Here is a 12,584-nt window from a genome sequence, read left to right on the forward strand (position 1 = left end):
GTGGGCTCACCCAGGATAGGTCCCAGGGTGGGGTTCACTTCCGGAAAGAGGAGCCCCGGTTAGGTCGCACTACCCAGAGCTAGTCCCTAGAATGTTCTGCGTTTCTGGCAAAAGTCGCTTTTCCGGCCCTGCCCTCGTGTCCTGCTAGCGCTCAGCTCAGACCTGTCCCTCCCAAGCAGAGTTAAGCTGCTGCTCATCCCCAGACTGGCCTGGCCAGGGCTCCTGGTGCACAGAAGGAAGGGACGCCCAGGAGCCGCTGGTCCTGGAAATTTCTAAGTCTGCACCCTCACAAACCCAGGCAGTTGGGGGCAGGAGCTCAGGCAGGGCTTAAACATCAGACCCATTGTCTTCACCCACATGCTGGCAGGTCCGCACCACAAGAACTGGGCTGGAGACTTGTGGAAGGGAGAGGCCGTGGGCGATTCTGTCCACCTCTGCTCCTCCTTGGCATCATCAGCCCAGAGAAGGGGCCCCTGCTGACCCCAGGGGGCAGCCCCTGCCTGCTACCCCACACCCTAGCACACAGCCCTTGCCCCAAAGAAGCAGCTGCTGAAACAGACCTGGATTATCAGAAAACCACCTTTGGGGGACTTCCCTGGTGGTTCAGTGGCTAAACCTCCCTGCTCCCAATGCAGGGGGCTGGGGTTCGATCCCTGGTCAGGGAACTAAATCCCACATACTGAAACTAAAGATCCTGCATGGTGCAACTAAGACCTGGCACAGCCAAATAAATGACTAAGTAAATACTAAAAAAAAAAAAAAAAACCAACACCTTTGACAATTTACATTAGAATTCCCACTTGTGCCACTGACATGCCAGCCAATTTTGTTGAGAAGGGAAAGAGATTTCTGTCTGAAAAGGGAAAGAAAATTTGACACATCTTAAAAGGCTCTTTTTTTATTTTACTTTTTGAATACACAGAATCCTTAAAAAAATAGTTTTTTTGAAAAGACCATTCAGGTTAACTTATATGGAAAAAGATGAAAATGGATTTCAGACGAAAGGAAAAAGCAGTGTCAATCCCCATCCTTCCTCCAGCGGTCCCAAGAAGTGACAGCGGACAATCTAGTCTTTCCTAACTCCCAGCATATCCACTGCTGACCACAGACTTAGAATCCATTGCTGTTTCTTCAGCCAGAGGGTTAATCAGAATTCAGGGTGAGGCACACCCCTTGCAGGACCCAGTGAGAAATGTGCTTCGTGGTAAAGAGATCGGCTTCAAAAACCAAGCCGACCCCCATGGCATTCCTTCTGGTGGAGGTGGTGTAGACAGGCGTCCGGAAGGTGTTCTGCATAGGAAAAAGGGTATGAGGGCAGAATCGAAAGTGAAACTGAAAGCTGCTCAGTCATGTCCGACTCTTTCGACACCATGGACTATATACATGGACTATACAGTCCATAGAATTTTCCAGGCCAGAATACTGGAATGAGTAGGCATTCCCTTCTCCAGGGGATCATCCCAACCCAGGGATCAAACCCAGGTATCCCATATTGCAGGAGGATTCTTGACCAGCTGAGCCTGCAAAAGGAAGTGCTAGTCCCAGAGGGTGGGTGGGAGGGCGAAGGCTTATCGAAGAGCTAAGGATCCAGAAGGCTCCCCACCAAGCCCATGAGGCACGCCCAGGTTCTGCAAACACCCATGAAAAGTGGGTAGGCGGCAGGGCAGGAGGCACCTGCCATCCACAGCGAATGTAACTCCATTCTGATCCAAGCAGTGCCCACAGAATTTCACAAGAAGGGAGAAGTCATTCCTGAAGCAGGCCTGGACCACTGCCTCCGACCTGGAACCCGTGCCCCCCTGAGGAAGGCTCTGCACACACTCACGCGCACGAGTGCATTTCCTGAGGACGGGCTCAAGGTCTTCCCCCAGCCCTGAAAGGTAAAGGGCCCCTGTGCTAAAAGGCAAGGCTGCTGGAAACCACCTGTTGTCTAACTCTAGTCAGAGGAGACCAGAAGAGGAGAACTGGGCTGGGCATCAGCATTTCACCTGCAGCTTGAGGCGATGGGCTTCAATGGGGATGATCTTCAGGATGGGCAGGTCAACCACCAGCACCTTGGGTTTGCTCTTGATAAGACATCCTTTTTCTATGTCCCAGTCAGCGCCTTCCAGATACAGTCCTGAGACAAAGCATCCTAGAGGCACAAGGAAGAGAGCCAGGCTTAGGCAGTTGTTGTTTAGTCCCTCAGTCGTGTCTGACTCTTTTGCAACCCCTCAGGCTCCTCTGTCCATGGGATTTCCCAGGCAAGACTATTGGAGTGGGTTGCCATTTCCTCCTTCAGGGGATCGTCCCAACCCAGGGATAGACCTCGCATCTCCTGCATCGGCAGGCAGATTCTTTACCACTGAGCCATGCAGGAAACCCTGGACTCAGGCAGGGGAACGTATAATTCTGCTGTATGGCTCTTAGGTGATGTGTATATCAATAAACAAAAAGGTAACTAACCAACTCTCCTTCCCCAGACACAGCCCATGCCTGTTCCCAAAAGACGTGGCCACCACTTCTACCTGGCCCACTTTCCCTTCATAGAGGAACAGCCCAGATGTGATGCCCCGAAGACCCCATGACCCTCCCTATGGCCACTGTGCCATGGAGGAGGGGTGGGCGTCTCTCCCCAGCGACTTGGCACCCCAGACTTAGCGGCCTGGGGCCCCCAGAGTCAGCTGGCACCACAGCAATTCTGAGTCCCCCCCAGAGCCGAAGTGACAGGAAAGCAGGGAGCTGAAGCCTCGCAAAGGAAGTGGTCTCAGGGGAGGAGGACACTGCGTACTTGCCCAGGAGCAGAGAATAGGATGGCCACTTGGCCCAGAGAGGGTGGAGGCCCCAACACCGCCAGTCCCTTTGAGACCTCTCTGGGTCTTCTACAGTGGGGATGGAGCATTCCTGAATGTCCACTGTAATTCCCCTCTCCCCAAGCTGTCAGTAGATCAAGAGGGCTTTTGTGCTTGCAGTGAAGTGCCCTCTAAGACAGCAGTCCCCAGCCTTTTCGGCACTAGGGACCAGTTTTGTGGAAGACAGTTTTCCATGGACTAGGAGTCAGGGGCGATGCTTGGGGCAATGGTTTCAGGATGATTCAAGCGCATCGCATGGCTTGTGCACTTTATTTCTACATCAGCTCTGCCTCGATCATCAGAAATAGATCCCAGAGGTTGGAGACCACTGTTCTAAAACATGAATCCCCCCAAAAAGTAGCAGTTGCCAGCTGTAGTTTGCAGACTGTAGCCAGTGTCTAAGAGACTTGAAGTCACAGCACAGTTAAATGGTCTGCACCTCGCCTATCCCACTCCCTGGCTTCCATGCCCCTGGGTTCTCATGGTTCTGGGAAGCCACCTGGCGATCTAGTTCTTTGAAAGCTCACATTCAAACCCTAGGAGCCCATTTCCCATAGACGAGCAGGCGAGTGTGGCTCAGCTCTCCTCTGACATCTCAAAGGAAAAACCGGACAAGAAGCATCCAGACACACCCTCAGAGATGCCAGGACCCACGCGGACAGTGCACAGACACAGCCAGTGTTTGCAGCAGTCTGATCTTCAAACACTTCCTGGCGCATCCGGGCCCACACTGTGCTCGCCCCGTCAGCTCCAGGAGGGAGAACTTATAGGAGAGACTGAGTCTACGGGGAGCTGGCCATACCTTGTCCTGCCCGCTCATTCACTTCATCTGCGTCCTGGAACTTGGTCACTTGGGTGAACAGAGTGGAGCGGTCCAGTGGCCAGCCGTTCCTCCGGCAGGTGGCCTGCACCAGGGCCGTGAGGTAGGATTCTGGGATGTGCAGCCCAGAGAGCCACATCACACTGGGCTCGCTCTCGGTGACCTGGAAAGGGAGGTCAGGTGGGAGCCTGGGGCTGCCATCAAATGCCAGGGTCATAGCTGGCAAAAGAGAGTGTTCACCTTAGAGGGAGAAAGATGGTGTTGGGGTAGCTGTTGGCCCATTGGGAAAAACAAGCTGGATGGCCAAATTGCAGGTGGAGCAAAGACTTAAATATAAACAATAAACCACACTGAGACTCTGCGTTCTTATTGCAGGGGTCAAGGGTTCAATCCCTGGTCAGGGAACTAGGATCCTATATGCCATGGCACAGCCAAAAACAAAACAAAAATGAATAAATAAATAAATAAACCACAAAAGTACCAAATGAGATCTCCAGCGAATATTTTCCGAATCATGGAGTGGGGAATACAAAACTCAGAAGCCATGAAAGAAAAGACTGGTCTATTTGACTACATTAAAATGTAAAACTCTCCTATGGAAAAAAAAAAAAAAACAACACAAAATCAACAAGCCTGAGGCAAGCTGGGGAGGTATCGGCAACTCCAGCAGAGAAAAAGGTTAAATACCCTTGATGTACAAAAAGGGAAAGGAAACTGAAGTCGCTCAGTCGTGTCTGACTCTTTGCAACCCCACAGACTGTAGCCTACCAGACTCCTCCATCCATGGGATTTTCCAGGCAAGATACTGGAGTGGATTGCCATTTCCTTCTCCAGGAGATCTTCCCGACCCAGGGATTGAACCCAGGTCTCCCACATTGTAAGCAGATGCTTTAACCTCTGAGCCACCAGGGAAGTCAAAGAGCTCTTAAAAACCAGGTTTAAAAGGTGGAAAATTTGGTAAGAATGAAATCCAAAAAAAGTCAAGTCACAGAAAAACACACAAGGTCTGTAAACACGTCAAAGACATTTGGCCTCACCATAATTAAAAGAATACACATCCAAAATCTTGGATATTATTTTTTACCTATGAAGGAGAAAAAGATCCAAAATATTGAGAACACACCATGTGGCAGAGAGGCAAGGAAATGATCATTCTTGTACACTGTGGTGTCAAGTTCTCTAAGAAACTATCTGACAAGAGCTGTCAGAATTTAAAACGCACACACCCGGATCCAATCCTTCCCTTGTACGCATGGAATATACTCATATGAGTCTCCAAAGGCATGTGCAACAGAATGTTGTTTGTACTAGCAAAACCAAAAAGAGACAAAAAAAAGACAGGGACTTCCCTGGTGGCCCAGAGGCTAAGACTACACTCCCAATGCAAGGGGCCCAGGTTCCATCACTGGTCAGGGAACTAGATCCCACGTGCTGCAACTAAGACCCAGTGCAGCCAAATTTTTAAAGTTGACTTTTCAAAAAAAACTCCAACGGTAACCACCTAAATATCCATCGGGGAAAGGATACAGGATATCTGTGAGCTGTAATTGCCTAGAGAGGTCTCAGTGTAATACTTAGATGGAACAATTGCCAAGACCGACTCTTAGATGAATAAGTCGTGCATAGTATGCTTCAGAGTCTTTAAAAGAAAGAAACAAAAGGGAAAAAAAATACAGATATGCTTGCAGAGTCACAGACCATTTCCAGAGCACCTAATCAGCTCCGGACAGAGGTACTGCCAGGGATGGGAGGAGAAGCTGGGAGGTGGTTTGAGGGAGTCCCGGCCAAGCCTTGAACCAGCAAGCAGACCACTCACTGCCCGCGCTCACCCATGCCGTGTACTGGCTGAACCTCCGCAGGAAGTAGAGCATCCAGTTCCCCAGGGACTTTAAGGTGTCAGGGGCAAGCTTTCTCCAGATGTTAGGGATTTGCCCAAGAAAGAGAGACCTGGCTACGTCATCTAATTCACTGCTCATCCCAACTTCTCCGGCCAAGGCCTGTTGACAGAATCAAGAGCAATCAGGCAAGACTAGGGGAAGACCAGGCACTCCACTTGGGCAGGAATCTGCACTTGAGTACCGGGGCTTACCCTCTGAAGTTCAGCCAGGGACCTGGTCATCCGTATGACAAGCTTGTTGAAGCGCTCCAGCTCCTGCAGGAGGACCACCGAGGTGGGGGAGATGCCCTGCCCGAGGTGCTTCCTGACCAGGTCCAAGTCAAAGACTTTGGGCATCTTGTTTTCTATGTCCTTGGCCACCTGGCCGATGTAATCATCTCTGCTGATGCCAGCGCTGGATTCCCCTGAAACCAGGACACGTTTTTAGACACAGCAAGGCACCTGAGCATGGGACCAGGGCATCCAGCGCCTTCGACGAAAGGCACCAGCAATGTGGAAACTACCAGAAACCAAAGCAGCACACTTTGGACCAACGCCCTTGGCCCCCCAGGAGCACAGTTGTCTGCAGGGGACTTTACCCGTCTGGGGCTGCAGCTCCAGCAGGTGAGCCCACATGTCTCGAGCCGCCTGAGTGTAATATCCAATCTCAGCATTGGGGTGAAGACCAAACACTTCAGGCGTGTTGGCCAGCGGAAGGGCCTCAATGGCTTCTATAAATGGAGAGAACATGCAGCAGTTACACTGCTGTGCCGACCCCCCGGCCCCCAATTTCTGAAGACCCACAGCCTTAACCTCCCCAGACATGTTATATTACTTTCCACTTCTTAAAGGGGTACATGCTTTTAAAATAAGAATTCAACACTACCACATCCAAGCCAGCTCTAGGTGCATCTTTTTTTTTTTTTTGCCATGCCTTGCAGGATCCTAATTCTCCAGTCAAGGATCACACCCAGGCCCACAGCAGTGAAAGACCAGAGTCCTCACCATTGGACCACCAGGGAACTCCTTCTGTGCACAGCTTTTATGAAAATGGCCCAGTGAGGGGACTTCCCTGGTGATCCAGTGGTTAAGAATCTGCTTTCCAATGCAGGGGATGCGGGTTCAATTCCTGGTCAGGGAACTCACATCCCCTATGCTATGGAGCAACTAAGGCCATGTGCCTCAACTACTGAGCCCGTGCACACCAACAAAAGATCTGGCATGAAACAGTGAAGATCCTACATTCCATGACTAAGACCTGATGCAGCCAAATAAATGAATAAATTTTTTTTAATAAACAAAAATATATAAACTATATTAAAAAGAACATTTAGGATCATTAGATATATTCTAACAATAAATATACGAATTATAATAAACTGGATTATTCAGATGTATTCTTCAAAAGTTTATATAAACTCTAAGCTTCCCTGGTGGCTCAGATGGTAAAGAATCTGCCCGCAGTTCAGGAGACCCAGGTTCAATCCCTGTGTCAGGAAGATCCCCTGGAAAAGGGAATGGCAACCCCCTCCAGTATTCTTGCCTGGAGAATTCCATGGACAGAGGAGCCTGGCGGGCTACAGTCCATAGGGTCGAAAAGAATGGGCAGTACTGAGCTACTAACACACACATATATATATCTTTGATCTCCTTCCCTTATCAGTATATCCAGGGGATATATACAAATATGTATGTATTTGAGTATAATAAACTGCTTTGCTTTCAAATATAAAATTAAATTTTAAAAAATTTAAATAGAAAATGGCTCTGTGAGTTTCCCAGGGGCCACTCTGCCCCTCAGTGGAGAATCTGATATATGTACCATCATTCCAGGACAGGAAGTCTGAACTAACTCCATCAGGTCGGAGGCTAGGAAGAGCCTGCTGCGCTCCCTCTAAAAAGCATAAGAAAACACCTCCAACCTGACAAGGAACCCCAACAGTGGAGGGGTCAGAAGAACCATCAAGCCAACTGCAGAAATCAAAACAGCTGAAATGTATGGGCTCCGTTAGGATAAAATATTTAGCATACTATCTGATGACTGAGAAATCTCACCAACAAATTTTTCCTTGACATCCCCCGGGGGGATTTTGTAGTCCACTTCCTTGTTCCGGAAGAAGTGGAATGGCTGGAAAGTATCGAAGAGGAAGTCTCCCAGGTACTCGTCCATGTAGATGGTCAGGATACGCCGGTCGAAGCTGTCGATGGCCCGTCCTCCGTACATAACCTGACAGTAAAAAGAGTGAGAGCCGGTGGGAACCCAGACCTCCAGGGTGAACCCTAAGGTCCCAGCAGATAGCCCAGGGTCAAGCCCAGATGCACCCTCAGTGAGAATCCTGCCATCTGGCCACCATGCAGCTCCAACCATACTTACCCACAGTGCGTTTGGACCACTATATACAAGAGGGCTTGTGTGCAGACTCATAGAGCCCAAGGTGACAGCAGTTCTTGTGAAATGCTGGGAGCCAGTGTGCAATTGGCCAAACTCCCCAAAACACAGCAAATAAGCAACAAAACAATGCAGGAAGCCAGCAGCCCCTTTTGTCTCTGAAATGGTGAAGTCTCTGTTTGAGCCACGTGCAGGCCACCGGGGAAGCTTTCCCACAAACACTGTATAAGGTCATGACCTCCAGAGTGGACCTCTAGGCCAGCTGAACAGGAGCAGGGCTCCAGTGATGTGCCTGAAGCATCCTAGGTGGGGAACACGAGTGCCCAGGACAGTAAGTCCAGGGCCCCCAGGTGAAGGTTGCTCACTTAGAATGAGGAATAATGGAGTGATGAACTGAGATATTTCATAGGGACCCAGGGGCCTTTGACTGACAGGCAGCAGGAGCAAGAGGAGAGTGCCAGGGCTTTCCTGGGTGGCTCAGTGATAAAGGATCTGCCTGCCAAAGCAGGGGACACAGGTTCAATCCCGGGTCTGGGAAGATCCCACATGCTATGGAACAACTAAGTCCCGTGTGCCACAACTATCGAGCTTGTGCTCTAGAGCCCAGGAGCTGCAGATACTGAAAACCATGTACCTAGAGCCTGTGCTCCACAGTGAGAGAAGCCACCTCAATGAGAAGCCCACACACTGCCCCGAAGAGTAGCCCCTGCTCTACACAACTAGAGAAAGCCCAAGCAGCAGCAAAGACTCAGCACAGCCAAAAATAAATGTCTTTTTTTTTTTTTAAAGAAGGGCATCCCAGAGGGCTCAGAGGCCATGGACCAGGGGTGCCACGCCATAGCCCAGCCCACCCACTGGGGGTGGGGGTGTGGAGAGGTGCAGAGGGTCCCCAGGATGCTCCTACCTCTCCGATGAGGTACTTGAGGCTACCCCATGGGATCCGAGGGTCATGCTGCTGGAAGGCTTTTGTCAAGTATGTGTTCAGAATTTCCATGCAGACCTTAAAAGAGGAGGAACAGGCCTGGGTATCCACAAACCCACAGCCATCCAGGCTCTGACCATTTTCTGAGAACACGGGCAGGAACCACTGAGAGAGGAGTGTGCCTGGGCAGAGGCAGCAGCCGCATCTTCACCTGGAAGTCGGACTCGTTGAAGTCATAGTACACGTTCCAGCCGATCTTCCCGAACTTTCTCCTCTCCTGCACCACTGCGTGGAAGAACGCCAGCACGTAGACCAGGGGCTTGAAAGCAGGGTGTGGGCACTCGTCCAGCATTTCGGGCGAGATCTTGAAGTACGTGGCTCTCATGTTGAGTTTCAGCCCGTTGGGGGGCTCAGTGACAACCTGTCAGGAGGGCAGACAGATGGGGATGTAGACCCCAGGCCCAGGAGCCGGGCTCCGAAGAATGGCCTTCTCTCCATCCTAAAGGGGCATCTTCCCTGTTTCCCTAACAGTGAAAGTCAAGGACCCAGGCGAATGAGTTTAAAAAAAAAACAAACACCTAGATATTGGGGACTTTCCTGGTGCCCAGTGGTTAAGAATCCACCTCCCAATTCAGGGGACAAGGGTTTGATCCCTGGTTGGAGAACTAAGATCCCACATGCCACGGGTCAATTAACCCCATGTGGAAGTGGTAACCCACTCCAGTATTCTTGCCTGGAGAATCCCACGGACAGAGGAGCCTGGTGGGCTACAGTCCCTGGAGTTGCAAAGAGTCGGACACGACTGAAGTGACTGAGCATTCCACAAGAGAAGCCCATGCACGACAGCGAAGACTCAGCCCAGCCACACACACACACACACACACACACACACCAACCGAGATGCTGTTCCAGCTCTGCCCTAACTCATCAAATGACCCCAGGAAGGCTCTTTAAACCTCTTTCTGATTCATGGGATCCTCAAATGTAAAACAGAAGGAGGTACATTTTCCCTATACCCACCCCAAAGGCAGAGAGAGATGACAAAACCTTTCCCCAAAATGTCCCCGGAGACTAAGTTAAACAGGGCCTGTAAACCCCTTGAAACTTCTGCACACAAGCACTCAGGTTCTGTGGGCTGTGGGTAGGCCAATCATTAGAGATAAAAAAGGAGGTTTAATAAATGTGAAGTCTGTGAAAACTAACCCACACATGCTTTGGGGACATGCAGAAGGGATAAAGACTCACCTTATTCTGGACAGTGCTTATCTCTGAAGAGAGAGATGGAATTGGGGAAGAGGGGTGCAAGGGGTCCCAGCTCTATCCTACACATACACACACAGACACACACACACACACAGATGTAGCAAAACTTGGAGGCGAACTGAGGAACTGAGCCTCAGGTGTGTCTGTTTATCCTACAGCCAGACCTTCAAGGACTTCTGCAGGATCCCGATGGGGAAGCCCTTGGTGGGGTCTGTGGTGAGCCACAGGCGGAAGTCAGGGTGGGGCTTGGTGATCCTCTCCAGGGACTTCTCCAGATCCTTCAGCCACTTGACCAAGAGATGGCAGTTCTGCAGCATCAGCCACTGCCCACGAGCCACCGCCGTCTCCAGCAGCTGCAGGGCCACCTGCTCCGACGGAGACAGAAGGGAAGTGTTGGCATCCCAAGGCTGCACTACGCCGTGCTCTCCCAGACCCTCCCCAAGCCCCCATAATCTGCTGGCCACTGCCGCAGGAGACACAAAGGAGCTGGTGGTCCCGGAGCTGCAGAGGGAGCCTCTGAAGATACAACCCTTGAGCATTCCTCCAGGGTCACCCAGGTCCACCGGGCTGCACTCACTGGCCTCCCTCGGCACCCAGAGCTCCAACCTCAGACACAGGGACACCTGCCCCCTGACAGGGTGGTCTGGCCACTGGCAGCCACCAGTGACAGCATGATCCAAAACAGGGTTGCTGCAAGGGCTGAGGGAGATGATCACCAGATGCAATGAGGACCAGATTTGGAGGGACTTCCTGGTGGTCCAGTGGCTAAGACTCCAAGCTCCCAATATAGGAGGCCCAGATCTGAGCCCTGGTCAGGGAACTGGATCCCACATACCACAACTAAAGATCCTGCATGCCGCAACTAAGACCCAGCACAGCCTAATTAATTAATTATTTTTAAAAAGAAAGTGCTTTGGAAATAGCAGAACATACTGTTTGCAACATATGGGTGCAAACCCGGGTGATCACAGAAGGTCAGCTCTAGAGCTAACTACTGTTCACATTCTCATCATCGCTGTGACATTTGATTCCTGCTCCTTAGACCGGAAAGGCATGGTGCTGGTGTGAGGGTGGCACTCTTGGCTTAAAGCCAGGCATTCGTGAATTCATTCCAGGCACCTCAAGCACGTTTAGGGCTTGTTGCTTCCAACAACGATCTACCTTTTCTTGACCTTGACCCATGGCAAGGAATTTGAGGCGATTCCCTCCAAAACCACTGCGCTCGGCTAGTTTCATAAGGTCACTGGCAGGGTCCGAGCCAGGGCTCAGGATGAACACGATGGGCGAGTTGGGGGTGCTCTGCTCAAAGATGGCTTCAAAGCTGATCATCGGGGGCTGCACGTACCTAGGGGAAGAAACACGACTGGAAAACGCTCCTGGGAGTATAGCTCTGGGCAGGGACAGGCCAGTGTGGCCAGCACTCTGCCTGCCAGCATCCAGAACCTCTGACTACTTCTCTGGTGTCGTTCTTTGCTCAGCCCTCCTTGTTAGGTATCCGGTGTTCACACACATCTTACTCACTGGATGGTCAGCTCCCTGCATAGCCCGATACATCCAGGCTGGGTTCAGGAGACCTGCTCTGAGCTGGGTGCCTTGTGACAGGCCAGCCTTGCAGGTGGACATGCCCTGAGCACTGAACCCAGAGGTCCCCCACCAGCAGATTCGCAGGCATGTCCTGAATGGCCAATATATCAAGATTTTTAAACATTAGTTGCCAGCACATAAGGATTGAGAGATTTTGTGTAGAAATTCAAATTTCTAGGTTGCTTTGAAGAGTCAGAGATCTGGGTCCCCACCACCACCTGGCATCGGTCAGCAGAGGTTAAGGGGCTACTGGCCAGGACTTGACCGATCCAGTTTGCCCTGTCCCTATGCAGTCTTGTTCACTCATTTCCATCACCTGCCAGCAAATATGCCTCCATAGAGGCAAACGGAGAAGGCTCCATACCAGGCTTCTCAGGTAGCGCCAGTGGTAAAGAACCCTCCTGGCAATGCAGGAAATTTAAGAGACTGGGGCTCAATCCCTGGGTCAGGAAGATCCCCTGGAGGAGAGAATGGAAACCCACTCCAGTATTCTTGCCTGGAAAATTCCATGGACAGAGGAGTCTGGAGGGCTAAAGTCCATAGTGCAGTTCAGTTCAGTTCAGTCGCTGAGTCATGTCCAGCTCTTTGCGACCCCATGAATCGCAGCACGCCAGGCCTCCCTGTCCATCACCAATTCCGGGAGTTCACTCAGACTCACGTCCATCGAGTCCATGATGCCATCCAGCCATCTCATCCTCGGTCGTCCCCTTCTCCTCCTGCCCCCAATCCCTCCCAGCATCAGAGTCTTTTCCAATGAGTCAGCTCTTCGCATGAGGTGGCCAAAGTACTGGAGCTTCAGCTTTAGCATTATTCCTTCCAAAGAAATCCCAGGGCTGATCTCCTTCAGAATGGACTGGTTGGATCTCCTTGCAGTCCAAGGGACTCTCAAGAGTCTTCTC

At 51.1% G+C, this 12,584-nt stretch overlaps 1 protein-coding gene across 1 annotated transcript in view; it reads right to left on the reverse strand.

Annotated features, from left to right (window-relative positions):
• Positions 1-797: 797 nt before the first annotated feature.
• DNAH10 (dynein axonemal heavy chain 10) overlaps positions 798-12,584 on the reverse strand; it is a 158,111-nt gene continuing 146,324 nt past the window's right edge. The window contains exons 69-79 of the mRNA XM_040250606.1: positions 11,263-11,446; positions 10,266-10,466; positions 9,050-9,259; positions 8,821-8,916; positions 7,583-7,754; positions 6,127-6,258; positions 5,741-5,952; positions 5,481-5,648; positions 3,634-3,814; positions 1,989-2,134; positions 798-1,290 (exon numbers count right to left, since the gene is read on the reverse strand). Of these exons, the coding sequence (XP_040106540.1) occupies positions 1,144-1,290; positions 1,989-2,134; positions 3,634-3,814; positions 5,481-5,648; positions 5,741-5,952; positions 6,127-6,258; positions 7,583-7,754; positions 8,821-8,916; positions 9,050-9,259; positions 10,266-10,466; positions 11,263-11,446 (1,849 nt within the window). The 3' untranslated portion in view covers positions 798-1,143. The remainder of the gene's footprint in view (positions 1,291-1,988; positions 2,135-3,633; positions 3,815-5,480; positions 5,649-5,740; positions 5,953-6,126; positions 6,259-7,582; positions 7,755-8,820; positions 8,917-9,049; positions 9,260-10,265; positions 10,467-11,262; positions 11,447-12,584) is intronic.

The sequence above is a fragment of the Oryx dammah genome, unplaced genomic scaffold (genome assembly GCF_014754425.2).
Source record: "Oryx dammah isolate SB20612 unplaced genomic scaffold, SCBI_Odam_1.1 HiC_scaffold_12, whole genome shotgun sequence".
Taxonomy (NCBI): domain Eukaryota; kingdom Metazoa; phylum Chordata; class Mammalia; order Artiodactyla; family Bovidae; genus Oryx; species Oryx dammah.